The following is a 22,272-nucleotide window of genomic DNA, read 5'->3' as shown; positions in this document are numbered from 1 at the left end:
ATCCCTCTGGTGCCGGCGAGGGCTGGAAACGGGGCTGAGAGTGTGTTCCTGCCCCTTCCGAAGGCGCTGGGCTGATGGAGGAGCAGCCCCAGCAGCCCCACAGCTGCCCTGACGCTTTCGGGCAGCACGCCCAGCTTGCTGGGAGCAGCCAGCACCCCAGCTCGCCCCATCCCAGCCAGGCGGTGACCCCCTGCCTCTTGCGTGATTGCCTGGGGACGCCTTTCTTAAATACGGGCAACGCCCCCTCACTGCAGCCGGGGATCCCTCCCTGCACTGGGGATGTCTTTGCGTCGCCAGCTCCCGGAGCCAGGCTCCTTTTCGGAGCGGCACTGCCCTACCAGTACAAATGACAGCGCAGGGGACTCCGACACGAGAGCCAGCTTGCTGACAAGGGCGGCAGTCCTGATGGGGTGGGGACAGTGGGTAAGAGGGGGAAAGACACCAGGTACAAGTCCTGCCTTTCGCAGAGAGAGACGGCCCTCCGAGACGTTTGCAACGGAGAACGTCACCGGGCGCAGGAGGCCCCCTCCCTCCCCGTGCTCAGCTACGTTCTGCCGGGACAGCCTCTCGCCCGGCACATCCCGGGCAGGAAGCCCGTCCCGAGGATTGGGGGAGCAGCGGTTTTGGCTGTCTGCAGGGGAAGGAGCTGTACTGGGCCTCTCTGTGTCCCTGCAGGTGTGCTCTAGGGAGGACTGGCCTACGCCACGAAACCTTTGCAGTGCCATAAACACGCACACAAACATCCTGGAGAAGACAGACGTGCCCTCCCCAACACACCGAGGCACACGGAAACACCCACGAGCGCACACAAGTACATACGCTGCTCACCCCCGGAGCACGCACGACTGCACGTCCACGGGTAGCGACACACACCGACACACACGTACTGCACGGCGCGCGCACACGGGGGGGCCGGGCACGCACAAAACCACGAGCGCACGCACAAATCCACAAATGCACGCGCGCGTGCGCACACACAGATGGGGTGCGAAGGGGTACACTGAATACAGGCACACGCGCACACGCACGGCCCCCCAGCCGCCGAGGAGGCCGGAGGGGAGTGGCGCGTGCCCCGGCCCCACGGACGCACAGAAAGCACAGGAGCCACAGACGACACGCGCCCCCGCGGCCCACATACAGGTGGCTGCTGCGTGGCTCCCACATCGACATGTGGTGTCTCCTTCGCCTGTCTCTTCTGGGGAGGAAAAACAAACGGGTTCAATCCCCCCCCTTTCACCCCTCCATTCGACTCGTGGGGGTAACGCAGAGAGGTGTCCCCCCACCCCGGACAGCCGGCATCTCTTTGCCTATCGGCTGCCGGGATGCCGGAGCGCAGCAGCCAGCAGTGAACCCCCTGCACGTACGCGTTTGCACACCTGCAGCGACCTGCCCGTGCTCACACTTCCACGCTGAGATCCATCTCCTGGGGGCCCCAGAGCCTTCCTCGCTCCGGCCAGCTATGCAGCAGCGGCGCGGGGAGAGCGGTGCAGGCTGCAGCCCCTCGGATGCCCTGGTACATCCTTGGATATTTAACAGCTCTTTCAAACTGCTCCAAATTCACTTCTCCCAAGCAACACGTGGCAATTGGAGAGAGGAAGAGCTGCGTACAGGCCAGCCCCGAGCTGCTCAGAGCTGTCACCGTGGGTCGACGGTGCCCTGAGACCGCGGCGGGGAACGCGATGCTCCCCAGCGAAGGCAAGGCACAAGCCCAGGGCTGACACAGAGCCCCTGTCACCTCAGCAGCCCCGACACAGAGGAGCTTAACCAGGGCTGTCAGTGCCCTTCACCCCCACCGACTTCAGGCAGCTGGGGAAATTCAAGGCTTTATCCTTCGTATCAGAAAAGATTCGGATACGCGCAGCGCCAAGCAAACAGCCACGAGCGTATGCAAATGTTCACGCAGTGATTTATAGGTTTTTGCTTTTTGCAAATGCCACGTGTGCGTGCAGGATATGCAAGCAAATATACTCCAACCACACGGGACCAAGCACCCGCGTGCGCGCAGAGCTCACGCGGGCGAGACGGGGCGCATCTCGCTGCCGTCCTGCGAGTGTGACGATACCCTCAGCCCCCGGGTGAGTCACGCTGGCGATCGCCTCCTTACGGCCTCGCGCACGGGATCAGCCCGGTGCCGCCCTCGAGGCAGAGAGCGAGCTGCAGGCGCCCGCCACCATCCCCGCAGCAAGTGGCCGAGCCTTCAAACTCATCCACGCACCGCGTTAGGCACCAACACATGACAGCATCCGCATGCGTCCATCTGGCCACCCACTCGTCAAACAGCCCCGAGCCATCTGCACCAACGGCGCCCATGTACAAATACAATACTCCGATCGGCACCGCAGCCGCCCACGCCAACCTGGCCACGTGGGAGCACTCATCCCCGAGCTCCGCCGGACCTCTCTGCAGGCAGGAACGCGTGTACCGAACCTGCCTGCGCTGGGTACCCACGTAGGAATGAAGCCATCTGTGTCTGCACACACCCAAACACAGAGACCGGCTCGGCTTCGCCGCTCTGACTTTCTGACAGCCCTTCAGTACCAGCTCTGCTCTGGCTTGTCCCTTGCTGTGACGTCCCCACCGTCCCTCCCCGGCTGCTGGCATCGGCGTAGCACCGCCAAAAGCACATCAGACCTGACGCTGGCGATGGTCGCCCCCACGGCATCGCACTCCCTTCCCTGCCCCTGACACTATCCATCCTGATGAGGGGGAGGAGCTGGAAAAAAGATCTGCCGCTATCAGTACCTCCCATTTCAGTGCCGCTACGACAACAACAAAAGGTTAAAGAGATCGGTTTTCCTAACCAGCTACATCTGACAACAGCTAGAAAACTCCAGCAGGGATGTGCGGCGTGGGCAAATCCTTTAGTGCCCTAATATATTCCATCTCCCCCTCTTCCTCTCTCCTGTCTGTTCGTTCTTCAGCCCCTTCTGCAGCCTAAATCTCTCTATTCCCTCGCTTTCTCCGACACGTTCCCACTGGTCGCCAGAGACGGTCATGACACACAAACTCTGCCATCTCTCCCGTAAACCCCCCGCAATGCTCAGCCAGGCACAGATTTATTATGAACATCCCATCACCCCCGAATCAGGGTGACACCTGTGGGTGCTGGCAGACCAGGCAGGGCTTACGAGGACCCCCCAGTTCCTTCTGCCCCCAAAACCACGGGTGATGCATGCAGGATGGGGGACCATCACATCCCGCCGCTGCCGAGCCAGGGAGGGGGCTGTTCCCGACGCTGCCTCCGACCCCCCCAGATCAGTGTTCGCCTGAAGACAGCGGTTTCTCTCGGCAAATCTGCAAGAGATTCTGCCGTGTATGAGCTTGGCTGGGTTTCAAAGCATAACAAAACCCAAAATTCCCTGGGAAGGGATTCTATAAAAAAAGGGGGGGGAAAAAAAAAAGAGAAAAAAAAAATCCTTTCAGCCGTACTGAAGTGTACTGTTTTGGGAAACAAATCAAAACGCCTCGTTCCAATGTTGACTTTGAAAGTTTTATGTGATTTAGACCATATGACACTGCAAAATAAAGGGAAAAAAGGCGTCTAGAAAGGAAAAAACAGAATTTTCTTCTGCTGAAACACAGAGACGAGGCTCCCTAACACCATGCTGGGGGTTTATGTGGTTTGGGGCTTTTTTTTCTTGCCCAAATCAAATTTCCGTAGAATCAAACGCGGTTTCAAATACCTGCTCCATCTCTCATAACTGCATTTGCTACCCAGGGAAGGAGCCCGGGGGAGATTTGTGACACCGCCGCCCCCTTCTCCCCCAGCCCTGGCTGCAGTCCCACAGGTCTGCCACAAAAAAACGCTCCCTGGGAACAAACATCCCCCCTCCTCAGGAAAAAACGGAGATACCTTCCTCCTCCCCAGCCTTTTTCCCCACCCCTAGCAGCAGCCCTGATTGTTTGAGCTGTACATTTGGGGCAGAAAGCCTCTTTTAGCGGATTTCTGCCGTGCCCGAGTGCCGAGGCTGCTGCTCGGGGCAGGGGTGGGCGACCCCAGGTCCTGCGAGGTGACCTGGTCCCTTCTCCAACACCGCTCCAAAGGCACTGCCGCTCGGTCTCCATCCATCCATCCTCAGGAAGACACCCGAAGAAGGAATCACCCCGCACGGGGACCCCCTTTTTCTTGTGGCAGCCCCCCCAAACAGCCGTGCCAGGCTCTGCTTCAGCTCTCCACCCCGCTGAGAAGCCCCGCTGGGTTCCGGGGAGGGGGCGGCACCGGGGTAGCAGTTTTGGGGCGGGGGGGGATGTCACTCACTCGATAGCAGGCATGTTTGGGGCAGACATGGGGCTGACTTCTTTGGCTTTCTGAAGAGCGTGCTTCTGGTTAAAGGCCTCCTCTTCCTCCTGCTCATCCTGCGGAGGAAAGAGGGGGGTTGCTTAGTGGGGTGCTGGGGTTTCAAGGGACGGTGCGGCCATGGGAGGCAGCGAGGGATGCACGGGGTTACCTTAGGTGCCAGCGTGTGCGGGAGGAAAGGGGAGCTGGCACCTGTATTTCCAGAGACAGCCTTTATTTTATGATGGGGACACAACTTCCCCACTACGGCAGATCTTACTGAAGGCGTCAGCGCTACTTAAATAAGTGAACCCAGCCCACTCCAGGCAAGAGCCAGGCTGTGCACGCCAGAACAGCCCCAGACGGCGTAGACCAGCTCAGCCCTCCCTTCTTCCCAGCCACAGGGGTGAGACGGGTATCCCCCCGCTCCCCGCGATGGAGTGGGAGGCAAGGCATCCATGAATGACCCCAGCAGAGACCGTATTGCTTTAATGAGTATGGTTGTGTCTCCGGAGCAAAAAATGTCATTAGAAGTCATTAGCACGCATTCAGCTTTTTCAAAAACTCAGCGCTCCCTTAATTGGTGCTGCTGGTACGCCGTGGGGCTCTCCCACCCCTCTCACCCCAGCGGCAGCCGGCAGCCCCTGGAAGTGCCACCTGCACCCGCCGCGGGAGGACAGGGACCCCTGCACGCGCCCCTCAGGCAAACAAGCACCATGCCCTGTCTCGTTTGCTGCTAAGGGGTCAGATTTACACCGGCGTGGAAATCTCTCAGTGAGCCACAGTGACCTGAGTAATAGACATGGGCTCTGCAAAAAAAAAAAAAAAGGGGCATCGTGGAATTGCCGGTCCCCTCCAAAGAGCAGCAACGACCCTTGCAGCTCTCGCCTACTCATCGTTATCCAGATGGTGCCCCAACATTTCAGCATTCCCCAAATATTTCCCAGCATGGTCTTAAAAGCAGCTAAGCCCAATAACCTTCTCAAGCACCATCCTAAATTGCATCCTAAATCACATCCACTGCCCTGCGCGCAGATGGGGAATAAATATTGACACCACTGGAAAGCACTTCCCACCCTGCGTCTCCAGAGTGCTCGGGCAAACAACCCGAGTCCCCGCATCAGATCCCATCAGGCACATGAGGGTTATCTCAATCTGACCGGAGGCAAACGAAACTAGGGAGCTTAAATGGAAAAATAATTAAGCCACGCTTGATGGGAAATGTGGGTGTTCCTGGAGAGACCAGCAGGTTTAAGCACTTTCCTAAATCAAAGTCTAAACGGCTTTGCCCAGTGATATGGGTTTGTGTTTCAGGGGAGCACCCTGCATGCCTTCCCGGGGGAAGAGCCCCCACTTCCAATTTGACCCAACCTCTTTTCAAGGCAGGCTGAGCTAAGGGACTTGGTGGCCCCGGCTCTAGAGTGAGGACAGTCACAGACACTGCTCCCGGTGCCTTTCCTGCTGGCCCCCTCCTTCGCTCTCTCTTCACAAGAGAAGAAAAAGGAGAAACGGGAACGTACCTTAGTGAGCTCCTGAGCGTTGGCCAGGTTGTCCACCGCAATGGCCAAGAACACGTTCAGCAGAGTATCTGCGAGCAGCTAAGGATGCACAAGCCATGTGTTAAGGACATGTGTGTCCGCAGCCACCAAGACAGGGTGGTCCTGATGGCTCCTCACCAGCTCAGTGAGGAGCAGCCGAGGGGACAAAGTCCTCACCCATCCCATATATACAGCCCTCAGTGCACCTCCAGACAGCTCCTTCTCTGCGTTTGGGATATCTGGGGCTGCTGCACATATGATGGGTCTCCCTCAATTGGGAGAGGGAGGAGGAGCAGAGGGTGGGGAGGGGGATGCCCCCAGAGCGGGTGATGAGATGGGATTGTCTCCACTAAAAGCCCAGCAGCCAGGTGGATACAGTTTCCAAACAAGGTGAGGACGATGAAATAGATGGAGGACCACATGCCTGAGCGAACGCCTCCCTGGGAGCGGATGCCGTTGTACATCACCTCGTTCCAGTCCTCACCTGTCAGGATCTGCAGGAAAACAAGCCAGCAGCTCTGTCACCCGCAGCTTCTCGTCACCTGGACAGCCCCCTCGATCTATCCCACCAACCCGCAGGAGCTGAGTACAGAGACCCTGTGCAGTGAAGGAGATGATGTTGGACACTGCTGAGGATTTAGGTCTCCTCAGAAGAGTTTTGAAACTCTTCCACCTTGCATAACAGAGGTGAAAGAGTTTCTATCCCTTGCCATCCACTTTATTATACAGGAGGAGAGGGAGGAAGCGAGTTTTATCCTAACAGCTGACGGAGAGGAACGCGTTTGGTTTAAAGAGCCCCTTCCAGCCAGCGGGGAGTGAGCAGAAAGTCCCACATCTCTTTGGCTGTGTACCCTTGCAGCCCAGCTCCTACCTGGAACACCGTCATGATGGCTGCGGGGAAAGTGTCAAAGTTGGCCGATGGCGTCCCATCAATGAAGTTAAACCTGGAAGTGGAACGGGGAGAACGTAAATGGGCTGGAGTACCAAGGTCATCAAACCACTGACTGCTGTGCTGTCAGCCATCTTGTGCTTAGGAGGATCTTTCTCTGCTCTAAGGAAGGTGTCCTGAGCATTTGGTGCCAGAACCCAAAAGGTCTCCTGGCCAGAAGGACCCACACAGCCTAGAGGTACTCCCCGAGCAGGGACTTTTGTATGGGAGAGGTACCTCAGCAGCAGGCTGAGGGGCAAGGCTACAGTCTTCCTAAGCACCTACGATGGTCTCATCGCTTGGCTTTAACACCAAGAAGTTCCTTTTCCCCAGACGTGAAACAACCTACCTGCCTCCAAACAACTGCATTCCCAGCAGGGCAAAGACTACAATGAAGAGGAAGAGGAGGAAGAGCAGGCTGATAATAGACTTCATGGAGCTCATCAACGAGACCACCAAATTCCTCAGGGATGCCCAGTACCTAGAAAACAGAGACAGTGCTGGAGTACTTGCAGTGATGCTAACAGAAGAGCAGGAGCAACTGGCTCAGGGCTGCAGCCACAGTCCGAGATGAAGGGTGACAGGCACGGACGGTTGGTACATACTTGGTTATTTTAAATATTCGCAGGAGACGAAGGGCTCGTAGGACACTGATCCCAAAAGAGGTTCCTGGTCTGAAGATAGCCCAAACCACTTCAAAGATGCTTCCCACCGTGACCTGAGAAGCAGACACAGCTATGAGTCAAAGACAGGCTGTTGTAGGAAACCTTCACGTGCCTGAAGATAAGGGACCCACCACCCTGCCCAAGACCTGGTGTCACAGTCTGGCACGTCCCGGCAGAAAGGGCTACCCTGCCCACTGTGAGGGCCACCCCATTCTTCTCCCCCTGGGTGCCTTGTGCTGCAGACACCTGCCAAACATCTCCCCCCAGCACCCATAGCATCTCTGGGGCCACTTACCCCACAGTCAAAGCAGTTGAAGGAAGAATGGAAGTAAAGGCGTGGCCCCATCCCGTACATCTTTAAGGACATCTCCAGGAGGAAGAGCCCAAGAAACAGGAACTCTGCATAGTCTGAAGGAGAAAACCCAGATGTGTTACCCTCAGGGGGCCCAAGCTGTGAGGAGCATCCTGCATGCATCCACCCATAGCCCACATAGCACATCAGAGATGTGGACATGTTGAGGACCACACTGCTTCCCCCAGCTCTCTCAGGCCACAGGGTATGGGATGAGGGAAGCTTGTCTGAGAAGACCTCAGTTGTACATAACAGAGCACCAGCTCAAGTTAATCTCTCAGGGTAGGTGCACTGGTGTCCCAGGGGTTTGAGAAGACCAGAGATGGCCGGCATGGAGCAGAGCAGCTCTTTAGCATTATACAGTGGTGGCTGGGATGTCTGCAAAGACATTAACCGCATGACACTGTAGGGAATATTAGCAACCTGGATTTAAATCATTGCACAGCTGGAACTTGGCCAGGGTAACTGAGCCAAACAGCCAAGAGCCAGTGAAAAGCTTCTCCAGCTATTTCACGAACCTTAGCAGGCAAGAGCCTGGCTCTTCATCTTGTCCGAAAGATGCTTCTCACCATGACCAGCTGCCATACCACACTGTGGTGTGCTGGGATCCCGGCAGGCCTGAGCATGCTAATGCAAATTTGGGCAGACCTAGTGCTTGACGGGGACATTTTCAAGGTGAGCAAGAGTAACACGGCTGAGAAAACAGCTCTGTCCCTACTGCAGCAGCTGAGGAGCAACACACAGCTGCCATGGGGTTGACCACACTGCTCTGCAATTAACACCATGCTAGAATAGACATGGGTGCACTGTCTCCAAGACCTGACCTTGTACTATGGCCCACAGTGGGCTGGGAGATGCTCCAGTAACTGGTTTCAAGCTTGGGATCTCCGTGCCATGCTCTGCACCAAAACTTTAACCAGCGGGTTCTCCCACGACCAGTCCCATCCCTGCAAACTCACGCCTTCCCAGCAATTGTTTGTAGGCATTCAAAGATGGATGTCCAGAAAGCTTTCTGTCATCACCGTTCACATTTTTAGGATGAACCCAACTGAGACCTGCAGTCTGTTTCTCCCTCTTGACAAAAACATGCACTGAAGTGCATGGGGCCAGTAAAACTCCTCCACGTTTGCCCACAGGGCTGAGACAGCCACCAGTGGCCACAGGTCCAAGGGCAAACCTGAATTAAATGGTTGTACACGATCCCTTTTTTAATCAACAGTGAATGTAATTCAGGTTACCCCCCACCCAGCTCCATATCAGCATGACTCTGGTGGGATTTATCCCCACATGCCCTGGGGCAGGGAGCGAGGGCATGCTGCAACCTCTGGCCGCTGGAGATAAGAAGGTTGCAGGAGGTTTTGCCTGCCCATGCAATGCTCTCGCACCTACACAAAGCCCAGGGACTCACAGAGGAAGTGGGTGAGCCAGGCTGGCTGGTTGTGATGGACGATGGCCACACAGGCAGTGTTGAGAGCCACCAGGCTCAAGACAATCCAGTAGAAGACCTGGGATTTCACCATGTGGCGAACGGAGATGCGCAGGAGTCGCTCCTTGTGACGTAAGTAGGAGGCACCGTCCACTCTGGCACCTTTGAGGCCAGAGTGACTCAAGGGATTACCTACGGGAAAAGAGGGGGGAGAAGGAGTTGGGTGCTCCATTCAAGGTGAGAGAAGGAGTTGGGTGCTCCACCCTTCCCTGCAACATGAGACAGGACAGACAGCTCACGGACACTGCTCTTATGGGGCACGACTTATCCAGACAGTTTTTATGTGGCACAGGGGGCAGCAGGAGGTTTGCCCCCTTTGGTGCCAAACTAGCAGAGATGGCTGAGCTGTGACAATCTCCACGTGATAGGTGTGACGCTCGCAACTCAAAAACTGGCAGAGGTTTTGGGGAAGCAAGCTCCAAAATGCACTGACCCAAGGTTGGATGAAGAGGTCTTCTCTGTGCCAGCCTCCGCTCGCCCACGGAGGAGATATCAACGCAGTGCTCGTCGCTTGAGTCACGGTTCATGGCATCTGTCCGGTTCCTTTTGATAGTGGCTCGCCTGAGCACTGGGAAGGGAAGGGGAATGGGTGTTGGTGGTCCAACTCTGCCAGTAGCCAGCTCACTGGACCAGGACCTGGTGATCAGTACTTGGCTAACCTGGGTCCGGTAACGGGAAGGAGACACTGAGCTAACCCTAGTCCAGAGCTAGCTCTTGTGTAGGACCAGACATCTTCTGGCCTCCACGCTCTCTCAGGGGTTATGCTGTCAAGCCACCTCCCCACATCCCTCTCTTGGGCTGCAGATCCCACTGGGGCATCCCCAGACCTCCCACCTCCCATCACAGCTGGAGGGTTTCAACTTCCAGCTGCAGGCAGATTTTTAGGCAGGGCATTGCTTGTCTTACCTTCTAAGGCTGAGGTCCCAGCATTTTTGTTCTCTTCAGCCAGCATGACTTCCTCTACGCAAAACACACAGTTCAGCATCAGGAGACAAGACACCATTGGCTGAGCATATCAGACCTCACTGCCTTGCACCTAAGCACTTTGCCCAGCCTCAAGGTGGTCGCTCTAGGTTGCAAACTCTTGTCAAGTATTGGTTAAGTGTCCAAAAGCAAATTCTAGTGGGTGGCAAGTGGCACCGACCACACATTGTATCAGAAAGAAAAATTACTTCCAGTCAACCCTTCTTCCTCCACTGTAATTAACCCCACTAAAGAAGTTGAACATTGTAGACAGGTCTGGGGCTCAACATCCCAACCCAGGACCAAAGCTGAGGTCTGGGGCTCAGGCCTTGTTTCAAGTTACCATCTTTTTTCAAGTCTGAACACTAGATGAAGGTGTAAGTCTTCCCCTCCCAGAGCTGAAGGCACTGAACTGATCCCCATGGGGGGCAAGTAAGGACAGGGGCTGTGGCAGTTTGGGGACCAGCACCCACAGGCTGTCGCACCTGGTTGGGTGTCAGCAGGAAGCCTGGAACCCTCCACCATTCCCAGCCCTCACCCAGGTCCAAGTGGAAGCCCTGAGCTGGGAACCAGCGAGCGCATCCCCTCCAGACTGCTCCAGGAACAGGTTTGGGTGGAAAACAAGTCACTGTTCACTGCTTTACTTCCCCCCTGCCCACCACTGCAGGAGAATCCAGCGAACATCAAGAGAAAGGAAACCATCCCAGAGCAAAGCTCACAGCCGTGATGCTCACAGCCTCCCCTGGAGAAGTAATATGCCTCGTGTCCAAAATATGACAGTTTCATGCCACAGAACATGATGTTTCATCAGCTGTTGGCCACGTCCATGCTCTCAGCCTAGCTGGAGACCTGCTGGAGCATCTGGGGCCAAGCTCACCCCTGCACCCAATGCCACCATGCGAACACCTGGGCAACTCTGGGCAACTTTGGGGTTGCCCTGGACGATGCCTGGGGATTCCTTCCCATCCCCACCACTCTGCATGACCAGCAGCCTGTCGTGCCTGCTGCCCCCCCAAAGTCCCCCCGGCCCACCAGCCTTTACCCGCTTTGTCTATCCAGGCCCGGTAGCCGTTGAGCTCCCGCTCAATCTGCTGCTGGCGACGCAGCTTCATGAAGGCTCGTCGGTTCTCCACTCGCTCACGCTCTTTGGCAAACTCCCTGGGGAAGGACAGAGGGGTGCGGTGAGAGCATGGCCGGGGGGCAGCGGGGTGCACGTGGGGCGCACGTGGGGCTGGAGGCACCACAGGGCTGGGAGGGGAGGCAGGCACCGAGGGCAAGCACAAGGCAAGTGCTGCTGGAGCATCTTGGGGCAATGCATGGCCATGCCCAGCCAAAGCACGGCCAAGGGATGGGTGAACGATCGGAGAGGAGGAGAGGCTTCTTTGCAGGAGGAAAAGCACAGATGCATATGAGCAAACACCCTGCCCGGTTGCTCAACCTCACATGCCCTGGCTGGGAGCTGCTGCTGTTTGGGGAGGATGCTCCCAGTGCCGCCCGACTCCAGAACCAGCCTAGCTTCCTTCTGTGTGTCCCTACAGGGAATAAAAACTGGGCACCGTGAGGAGGCAGCGAGGGGATGGAGAACAGCAGGTCCTGTCCCCTGCCTTCACCACCTCTTCCTCTGAATCCTTCTCTTCCCAGCCTCTCCTCGGAGGGTTTTGCCAGGGCTTGAGACATCCCTGTTGTCCTTCTCTGGACTTCAGTGCCTCACGTGAACTGTCCGGGCACTATGACCAGTCCAGAGAAGGACGACAGCTTGTCACCCCCTCAGGGAGGAGGACAGGCAGCGCTACATGGGCTCTGCGCAGGCAAGGGCACGTCAAACGCTGAGCAACACTGGCCACAGCTAACGCCGTGCCCGCTGCTCGTGCAGCCTGTAACACACACAGTGCACGGATGCACTGGCATCCACGTGCTCACGTGCGCTCCTAGGCACAATCATAAACACGCTCCTCAGTACCCCTACAGCCCGGCCTGGAGCTGTGCGAAGACACCCGTACGCAGCCAGGGCTATCTACACCTTCTCACGGGCGGTTAAAACACGGGAGCGCGCTGGTAAGCGCAGTCTGCTTTCTGGTACGTGCGCGCTCGTGGCCATACGCAGAAGGCCCACGGAGGCTGCCCTCCTGAGGGCAGAGGTTTTCACCCACCCTATACATGAAGAAGCACCCGAAGCCCTAAGCATGTATGCAAAGGCCATCACACACACACACAGATCTGTAAATGGAAATATTTGGCAGGAAACACAGGGGTAGACAACCTGCCACCCACGCCACGGGTTAGACATGAGACGACACCACCAGACCTGCTTCTAGGAGGTCCCACACCCCGTGCTCACACACACCGCATACCTGGGGCATCTCGACCTGCACATTATACCTCTACTGACGGCCACGTTTGCACCCGAGGAGCATCCCTCACACCGGACATCCCGCCCCCCCGGCACACCCTTCCTTCCTTGCAACAGCGTCAGGGGGATGCAGTCTGCTGGCTGCAGCTCCCCATCCCCAAGCCCCAGCTGCACGGAGGAACCCAGCCCGTGTCCTCAGCCCCCTCCCGGTCCCAGGCTGCTCCGAGGGAAGCGTAATTGCAAAGAACAAATGGCACCGTTCTCTCTGCAAGACGAATGTCTCTCTCCCCAGAGACTAGCAGCAATCTCTAGCTTCAAAAAAAAAAAAAAAAATATTCAAAAGAACTGAAAGAATTGGTCTGTCTGCTGCAGAGAGAGTTCAAGTGCATTACCCCAGCTGAGCTATTACACCCTTAATGCTGTGTGGGCTTTCGCATGTGTGTGTGTGTGTTTGTGTGAAAAGCCCTGAATGTTCCCTGCATCTCTTGTTTAAGATCCCCAGACAATTCAAGTGTTTTTAATTCCACCCCAGGAAGGTGAAGTTTCCTGCCGCTCTGGTATTAAGCATCAAATGACTCTCCTGCTCCATCGCTGGCTTTCAGACTGAAATGAGACTTTCTTCCTAGGGCAGGGAAGGGGGAGAGAACAAAAGGCAAGGAAGAGAAAAGCAGCCTAAGTGGAGGGAAGGAGGGCGGGAGGAGACGGGGGAGAAGGATGGACCTCCCACAGCCAACAATGAAACGCGCTTTCGATTTTGGGCATGCCATGCCAAAACCCCTCCTTGCCCTAGCTGGAGGAAAGGCAGGACCATTTTGGCTGTGCCATCATCCCCCACCGGCCTTTGCTCACTAGCAAATTCAGGATTGTCAACAAATGAGGAGATGCCATTTGCGGCCGCAGTTAGCGGGGAAGTTGCCGCTCTCCCTCTGGTTTGGTCCACTGGTCCTCCCATGTGCTGGACCTCTGCCCCACGGGCCATAACCCCATGCCAGCCAGCTCCTTGGCAGAAGTTTTGCCAGCTGGACCCTGCAGATATATTCTGCAACTGGGAGCACCTGGAAAGCTTCGCCTGCTTTACACCAGCTGGGAATCTGGCCCCTCTTTGCCACCTCCTGCTTGCCCATCCCTCTGTCTTCCAGCTCCTCCTCTGCTGAGGTCCGCGTCTCATTTTGCTGCACGGCAAGAGAAGCCATCATCATGTGTCCACGATGAAACCCAGCCAGAAGGACCAGCTGAGCCTCAAATCACCTTTTCCCGGAGGAGGGAACGGGAGCATCTTTTCCAGCACCCCCTTCACTGAGCACCATTTCCCCGTACCCAACTGGTTTGCTCACAGAGCCTTAATTTGCAAGAAGCTGGTGCCACACGCATCCAGGGACAAGGTCTGTGCAGCTGTGGCAGCGTCTCCGAGGGAGACACTTCCCACACGCTTGATCCCTAATGGAGCTTAATTGCTTTTGTCCATTAGAAAGAGGAAGGGGTGGCCGAGAGGGGAGGGGGAAGAAAAAAAAAAAAGTTAAGCTCAACTTAATGAATTATTACATTTCATAGAGACACGTTACCGAGCAGGGCAGCAGCGGGGGCTGGTGACATCTGAGAGTGGGTAGGCGATGCTGACAGATCAAGGATTGCTCAGAGCCAATTTGCAGCAGCGGGTAGAGATAATACTGTATGTGAGTGAGAACAGGGCCAGCGACGGTGACTGACAGCCGCTTGGGAAGGCTCCAAGTTGCAGGCAGGGCGGCATCGCTTTGCCGAGAGAGCCGGGCGCCTGCCTCCCGTCGAAGGGCTCTGCTCCCCGGGGCGTTTGGGTTACATCGCCAGGCACGGCCGAGTTTTGCCTTGCAAAGAGCCCAGGGCTGTGCTGCCGCACGGGATCCCTGCGAGGGGGCTCAGAGGACGCCAGCACATAGCACGGTCCCCACTGGCAACACCTCTGCTTGTCCACCTGGGTCTCCTGGCCCCAAATTCCGATGCCTCCAGCATGAAAACATCCACCCACAACAGCCGAGCTCCGCTTGTGCCGACCCTGTGTCATTGCAGCTCTTCCACGTCCAGCCTCGTAAAGCCGAAGACACGCAGCAAGCGATGGAGGCGAGCGCTGAAGGTCACGGTGGGAGCTGGGGAGCAGCGTGCCATCTGTCCTCCTGCACGCCAGGGCACCGTCCATCCGCACGCCGTGCCCAGCCTGCCGGGGCGATTGGAGCACAGATGGTTCGCTCCTCCTCTGCCGGCAAATTCTCCTCTACAGCCTTGGCATAACCCTCACACAGCCCGAGAGCATCTCTGCTCCTGGCAGGAGATCTTGGGGGACACCACCGCGCTTGGCCACCTTCCTCCCGGGGTCCCACACCCTCACTCGCACCAGGGCAGCGATGCTTCTACTACGCCGTTGTGCTCTGCGCAAAGGATTGGAGAGCCCAGGTCTGGTTTTAATGGGAGAACCACCCATGTGGAAGCATCCACTTTGAAAACGGGCCTCCTTTTTTTGAAACAAAACAAGCAAAGAGAAAAAAAAAACCAAACACAACCCCCCCCCGCAACCACAAGAAAACCAACAACCAAAAACCAGTTAAGGAAAAAAAAAAAAAATCACAGAAACTGCAACCCACTTTTCTCCTGTTTGGAGCTTCTTTGAGTCCAGAGCGGGTATATAGCACTGGTCATGTTAATGTTGTGGCTTCCATGCTTTGAAACAACAAGCCAACCACCTTCAAACCCATCAATTCATCGCCTTTTGCCACCGTTAAAGACGCCTCCAACAAACCAGTTACCAAATGGGTCTTAAAACGATATGAGGCAGCAGAAAGGATGGGGTGGGAAGAGGAGAAATACTAGATTACACGCTGAGGATGAGGTAGCAGTACCGTGCTGCTGTGAAAAAAGCGTACATAATGGGATGTATAACAAGGAACACCATCTGTAAGACATCAGGTAGTACTGCTGCTCTCCTCAGCACTCCTGAGGTCTCAGCTCATGGCTCCAACTCAGTCCTGAGCACCACAATTTGAAGAAAAACCGCCTTCGACTCCAGGAAGGTGTCAGGGAAGGTTATGGGACAGAACTGACAACAGACGGTTTGGAAAACACGGATGAGACAGTTGCAAACCAGGGGGATCAGATGGTATTTACCCAGGAGGTGCAAAGGAACTAAAGAAAGAGTGTTGAACTAACCGTGCAGTCTGTAACCTGGTGCTTCAACTTAAACAGACGGTGGCAAGCAGGCACAGCAGAACCGGCGTTGCAGAGCGGGATTACTGCACTGAACCGACAGCAAAGGCGGGGAGTCCAAAAAGTACAAAAAACCTCAGCGGAGGGAAGATGTGCTTCATAGGTCTGCTTTGAAGGAGGCAACAAGGGGGGTTTTTTTGGATAAGGGTAATTGCTTGATTTAAGTTCACTTGAATTTCCAGAAGAAGTCAGAGAAGACTCAAAGTCAGGTTGGACGGGGCTCTGAGCAACCTGATCTAGTTGAAGATGTCCCTGTTCGTTGCAGCGGGGTTGGAGTAGATGACCTTTAATGGTCCCTTCCATCCCAAACTATTCTATGGTTCTATGATTCCTTAACAAAGCTGGATTGCCTCGAGAAAGCCTTCCCACGAAACACTAAGCGGTGAAAAGACTTTTTTCCAAAAAAAAAAAAAAGGAAAACAGGAACATCCTATTTCTTGTATTCCCTTTTTAGCAGTGGCCATTAGCTTTCGATCATCCCAGCGTACTTCGGCGAGAGTTACGCGATCGCCGCGTTGTGACAAAGCTGCAGCGAGAAACGGAGCTCACAGCTGACGACGCTAAAGAGAGCACATTTATAGAGCGCCGGCAGACACACGAGTTGGGGAATGAAAAGCTGACAAGCTGTTGGCGACATCGAACGGGAAAACGGGAAGGAGCTGGGAGATACCAGCCCTGAGATTACCCATTACATCACTGTCCCATTTAAGAAGAGGTAGATGCTGATGGTTACCTTCTACCTTGGAGAAAGCTTGTGCTTTAAAGCAGATTTTATTATAGGTACTCGCTGATGTCTCTCACCGCTACCAGGTCCTAAAGGGGCTTGTAATTAGACAGGATCTCTACCAAGCAATGAACAATTCAGAAAGACCTCGTCATGCTAGTTTGCGTTGACACCCCACGCTAAGAGGAGAAGTGAACAAAAATAGAGGCAGAAGGGAAAGGCAATGACAACACGAAGACACAGGGAGAAGGCAGCCCGAATGGGAAACTGTCTCCACAAATGGGGAGAGGACAGAGGGGCTCCAGGCGAGGAGCCACCAGAAGCAAAGTCAAGGCTCCCAGCACTAAAGAGCTCCTTTTATAAGCCAGTCCCTCAAAGAGATATGGGCCATCGTAGCTCCATGTAGGTCCCAAAGCAGCAGGGACAGGGTCACTGTTGACCAGTCGTGTAATGGGATCTCCTGGGTCCAGGCTTTGGACAGCTTTGCAGATGAAGTTCAAGAGTTCAAATGATCGGTATTTGATGGAGAGCCAGAGCAGCAATGGAGACACTGAATGACTCAAAGCAGCGAGAAACACAAGAGAACTCAGACTTTGCATCTGCTGATGGGGAACACAGCCCACTGAACAGCAAGGACTCTAAACACCTCCCTTCTCTCCAGTAATCCCCATTTCTTGTCTACAGTTAGCTTCAGTCAAGAGGCTCTGATTCATCCAAAAGCAGGCTCACCCATCGCTTGGGAACACGGCTGGGCAGCAGCCGTACCTTGGTGCAAAGCCTGTCCCTCACCAACGGATCCCAGCAGAGATGCAGGTGCCCAGTCCAGCCTCTGCATTTCAGGGCGGGATCAGCCCCTCTCCACACACTTCATGCATGGTCTCCGAGAATAAGCAGTACTCCGTGATCAAAGCGAGAAAAGCACACGTGGATGCTTGCTTTGTGTTCAGCTCAACCCTGCTGCGACCTTTAAAAAAACAAAAAAAAAAGACAGGTTTTCCACGACACTTGGATTGGGCTCAGAGCAGCAAACGGTTTGGAGAGCTTATTGTTTCGAAGTAGAGAAAAACAAATGACAAAGAGGACAAATATCACTGGGAAAAGGGACACACCGACATTCCAGTTGCAGAGTCTCAGTTTCAACATTTTTTCCAAGGGTAACAACGCTGAGATTTGCATCTCAGTCCCCACTGCTCAGAGAAGTCTGTTGTTTGCAACGTCGCACCAAAGGCAGCGACAGCATGGCCAACCCATGCGGAGGGGCTGGGAGCAAGAAGCAGAGATGGAAGCTCTGAGATTTTATTTTGCTCTTATCAGGCAGGGCTGGCGTGAGCAGCGCAGCTTCACTGCTTCAAGAGCCCCGGGCTTTGTTCGCAATCACTCCCACTGGCTCACGCAGCGCTGGGAAAATGTCACTCCTCCCCTCCTATGCTCCAGTTTTTATCCTCTGGAAGCAGAGAACGGTTTTATAGTCCCCCCCTTTGCAAGTGAGAGCGATCTGCAGATGAAAGGTGTATGGCCAGTACTGCAGGTGAGTTACGGCGTGGGGAAAAAAAAAAAATAAAAAATCACCAGTTTTCAACATTTCATCACGTTAACTTCCCAGGAACTTCCAAGCACTCTAATTGACGCCTTCAATGACACAAATACAATGAATTCAGAACCAACCATCAAGTGCGAAACCCACAATGCAACTGCTAGATATGTCACTCCGCCACTGCAAAACAAACAAACATCCTCCTACGGTGTACGAAGAACCGATAACGCTACGTGATTCATTTGGGGCATCCTGTCTACTTCACCCAACAAGAGTGCCCAGCACCCCCTTGCAAGGATGGGGTTCGTCATGGAGGAAACTGGGCATCTCCAAAGCCATCCGCCAAGTCAAAGAGCTGCAGCCACGGCCACGCGATTGCTGTCATTGACCAGGATGACGGAAATTATGACGATCTGGAACAAACAACTCCGAAAGCAATCTGTAAGCAAGAACTCTCTGCCGAGTGCTTTGTCGAGAGGATCAAAAATGAACCGCTTCACCCACAGTCCTCAGACAACGGGCAGTCCACAGAGCAGATCTGCAAGGAGGCAGAAACAAGAGCAAACCTGAGGCAGTTGGGACATGCTGGCAAATAATTTGCAAAGAGAAATCAAAAGGGGAAAGTCACCGAGTCATCGCTTTGTTGTGGATTTTTTTTTTTTTTTTTTTTTTTAATCCTGTCCGGCTGGCTGTAAGAGGAGTGATTATTCGCTGTAACGCCGGGGGATACGGCACACCAGACATGCGTGTCTCTTGTCAGGCAGCTTGTTTGCACAGGGCTTGGAGGCCCTCCGCAGAAAGGTGGTACAGCAGAGCAAGGCAGAGAGGCACTCGTTGAATATGGATGCCCACCTGGCTGCTGAATATAGATGAAGATCTCAAAGGCTCCTTTGCTTCACTCATGTTCAAATACCACGTCGACAACACAAGAGCTTCCTCAGAACAAAGTGACAAGCGTGGCCACTTCTTGCCAAACGTGGCCCGACCAACGTGCATCCCATGATGGTGCCAGGGGACCTGGTGGGAGGTATCACAGCCCCCCTCCTCATTACACCCACACTTCCATTCAAAAGCAGATCCAACTAGTGAATCCCCAAACACACAACAGACACAGACATTTCACATCTCATCCCAGCCACTTCCTGAGATGCTACAGCCATTACAGGAAAAAAACCCACCTCGATGCTTCCAAACCTTCAGGCTTCCGACGCAATATTTCTCAGGCATGTTTGTTGGCATCTTGCTATCAACTCAAGATCTCCCCACAAGCCTTCCTGTATTGTGGCGACATGTCTCCCCGCTATCCCCTCCGCAAACCGCCTACCTCCGAGACATTAATCCTCTTCCCAGCGTTTTTGGCTTAAAACCACTCGATCCGGCTCAAACGCACGGGGCCCAGGTTTTGTGTAGAGCCAGCAAAAAAAACCCCCGGCCTCCATTGAAAATGTACACTTGTTCCTTCAATGCCCTCATTATTAATTGCTACAAAACTTAATTTTATTCATCGTTTGTTATGCCTCAAAATTGGATGGGAGAAAAATTCAAATTAAGTGAAGTGAAAAGATTTCAGAGATGGTACAGAAGGCTCCTGAAGGAGCTGAAGAAAACTCTCCGGAGACTGGGAACGCAGCACTAACCCAACCTGAAAGAAAGAAGATCTTAAGACAAAGAAATCTTGCCAAATTGATCCTTTAATTATAACATTAGTCGTTTCTTTCAAAGGCTTAGTGCAAGAGCTGGGGGTGGGGGGCAGAAAAGACTTAAAGGGAGAAAAGACTTAACATCACCAGGATGAGTGGAAGCAATTAGGAGGATTTAAATTACTCCCTTGTTTGGTACGAGGCAGATGGATTTCATTTTTCTTGCCATCGTGCTCAACTTCTTGCTCTGCCATCAGCTACCAAAGGTCTTCTCCTTGGCAGAGCTGAGGACCCAGCCTTCCCAGGCCGGGCAGCATCCCCTTCCGCTCTGCACCTATGCAGCCGGTGCTGCGGACCACCAACACCCGTGATTGTAGCAGCTTTGTCACCCTGGAAAGGGGCTGGAACTACGAGACTGGGTATGGGAAAGGAATCCAGCAGCCCTCAACAGCTGCGATCAATGGAGGAGGGGGATTGCAAACCAAATTTTTCTCTGCAGGGGCTGGGGAAAGGGAGATGGAAAAGACTCAAAACGCAGCCTGTCTGGGCTCAGAAACTCTGCAAGAGTCCTCAACGTTATTCCTCCAAGCACGGCTTATTTTTTCTCTTCAATCTTTCATCTTCTCGCTCCCAGCGATAAGCTACGCATAAGACATCTCGTCGTCGGGAGGGGCGAAACAGGCAGGAGCTCTGCAGTAGCTTAGACGAGGGCCAGCGGTGAGCTCTCGTCGTCACTGGGATGGCATTCCTGCTGTGGCGGCACCGCGCGTGCCACAGGGAGCAGCCAGCACGGCTCTTCCTGGGTCTGCTGCTCTGGGGATGCAGCACAGACACACACGTGCACATTGTTTTACATGAGAAACAGCTGAGCAAAAAAAATTAATCAAAAAAAAAAATCAATAATCAAACCATTTCACAAAGAAGGGAGAGCAGACCTTTGCAAATCTCCAGCACAGGGGCACGTGCAACTTCTGCATCAGACTCAGAGCCGATGGACAGCGGGGCACCGCCTGCAAGGGGCCGTCAGCCGCAGGGCAGGAGCAGGTCCCCTCCACCCCTCCCGCCCATCCCACGGCAGAGACGGCTGCAGCACGCCGTCCTCTCTCGGCGCTACAGCGGTTCTCCCTGGGAAGAGGTGCCGAGCTGGAGGTGCGTCCTGCCCCACCGCAGCAGGGTGGCTGGGTGACACCAACCTCGGGCCGCAGGACGGCAGCAGGCAACGCTTGATAAGAGTCTCGGCATCTTCCCGAGCTCCCAAATCCGCCGGCTGCCACGCGGCAGAAAACAGGGCGTTTCAGCTGATGCTCCATCCTCGCTCGCTCCCACTGACTCTCTTCTGCCAGGATTATTTCGGTAGCTTGTGTAGCTTTAAAAGCTGAGCAATCACATCTCCTTGGGCTTCATACCTGCTCTCAAAGAGGAACAGGGCCAATTTTTTTTTTTTTTTCTTCTCTCCTGCTTTCAGTTAGAATTAATTGATCCATAATTGCACCCGTAGAGGGGGAAAGTTAATAGACGCAGTAATAAATGCCAAAGCCCCAGAAGAACTGACTCTCCAAGCCCCTACCTGGAGCGACTCCATCTCCTCTTAATAGCGTTGCATGCAATTCCAGTGCATGTGTGCGTGTTAGTATTTAGAGAGAAAAATCGAGGAGCCTCGGGATGATGGAAATAATTTCTTTTCCTCTCCCACATACTTTGTGCTTAGGAGCAGATGGATCCAGGCTGTTTACATCACGGAGGTCATGCCTCAGCTTAACAGTTGGGGAACCGACTGTTGGGAGAGATGCGCATCACAACCAGAAGATTGCTAAATCTGGGCTCCGGCAAACTTCTAATGGTGGCAAGTTAAACATAACAAATGTCCTTCTGCAGCCTCTTCGCATTCAGGACCTGGCCTGGGTGTTTGATTGTTTCCCCAAAGAAAACCTCTGCCGAGATGAGAGCAGAGGGGCAGCTCTGCGGCGGCTCGTGAGCCTGAACTTCGAGAAGAAGGCTGGAAATCCTGAGCAGACCTCGTTGTTCGCCGGTGCAGATGGTGCAGTTTGCAAGCAACGTGCGCCCAGGTTTCCGCAAGCGCTACTGGGAATTGCTGCTCACCACTGTGCCCTGAGTTAACAGAGCAACCGAGATTTCAGCTAGCTGGGCACGGCCGCGTGCCTTCCCCCAAAGCACCGCTGTAACGCCGGGGAAAGGTTTCCTTCACGCGGAGGTGTTTCCGTGCAGCTCATCCCCAAAGCGACCTTCTCCTCCCAGCTCAGCCCAGGCGCGGGGTGTGCGGGGGGATCCAGCCAGACCCTGCCCGCTCATCCAGCTCAGAGGCTGGGGGATGGAAAGGTCACCCTTCCCCTTCCGCAGCAGAGCCAAGTGCTCTCTTCCAGCACAACAAGATTTCAAGAACTGCTAAAAAACAATAAAAACCAAGCAAAGCCAGGAACAAAACCCTTCTCGTCGCACTCAAGGACATGCATTGTTTGCGCGCTGAAGGACCTTCTCCTGCCTCGCGTCGCACCGCTCTGTGACTCCCGACAGCAGTTTGGCAAGAGGACGCTCCACCACCGCTGAGGGACTGCATCCACCGAGCC

At 54.6% G+C, this 22,272-nt stretch overlaps 1 protein-coding gene across 1 annotated transcript in view; it reads right to left on the bottom strand.

The window, feature by feature from the left end:
- The window catches only part of CACNA1E (calcium voltage-gated channel subunit alpha1 E), a 167,681-nt gene that overhangs the window by 36,970 nt on the left and 108,439 nt on the right, over window positions 1–22,272 (bottom strand). The window contains exons 10-21 of the mRNA XM_054833380.1: window positions 11,251–11,366; window positions 10,152–10,205; window positions 9,679–9,813; window positions 9,168–9,377; window positions 7,703–7,815; window positions 7,348–7,460; window positions 7,092–7,223; window positions 6,686–6,758; window positions 6,191–6,308; window positions 5,797–5,864; window positions 4,259–4,356; window positions 1,139–1,195 (exon numbers count right to left, since the gene is read on the bottom strand). Of these exons, the coding sequence (XP_054689355.1) occupies window positions 1,139–1,195; window positions 4,259–4,356; window positions 5,797–5,864; window positions 6,191–6,308; window positions 6,686–6,758; window positions 7,092–7,223; window positions 7,348–7,460; window positions 7,703–7,815; window positions 9,168–9,377; window positions 9,679–9,813; window positions 10,152–10,205; window positions 11,251–11,366 (1,287 nt within the window). The remainder of the gene's footprint in view (window positions 1–1,138; window positions 1,196–4,258; window positions 4,357–5,796; window positions 5,865–6,190; window positions 6,309–6,685; window positions 6,759–7,091; window positions 7,224–7,347; window positions 7,461–7,702; window positions 7,816–9,167; window positions 9,378–9,678; window positions 9,814–10,151; window positions 10,206–11,250; window positions 11,367–22,272) is intronic.

This window comes from Grus americana, chromosome 8 (genome assembly GCF_028858705.1).
Source record: "Grus americana isolate bGruAme1 chromosome 8, bGruAme1.mat, whole genome shotgun sequence".
In the NCBI taxonomy this organism is placed as follows: Eukaryota; Metazoa; Chordata; class Aves; order Gruiformes; family Gruidae; genus Grus; species Grus americana.
This window is presented reverse-complemented; position numbering and strand designations above follow the sequence as displayed.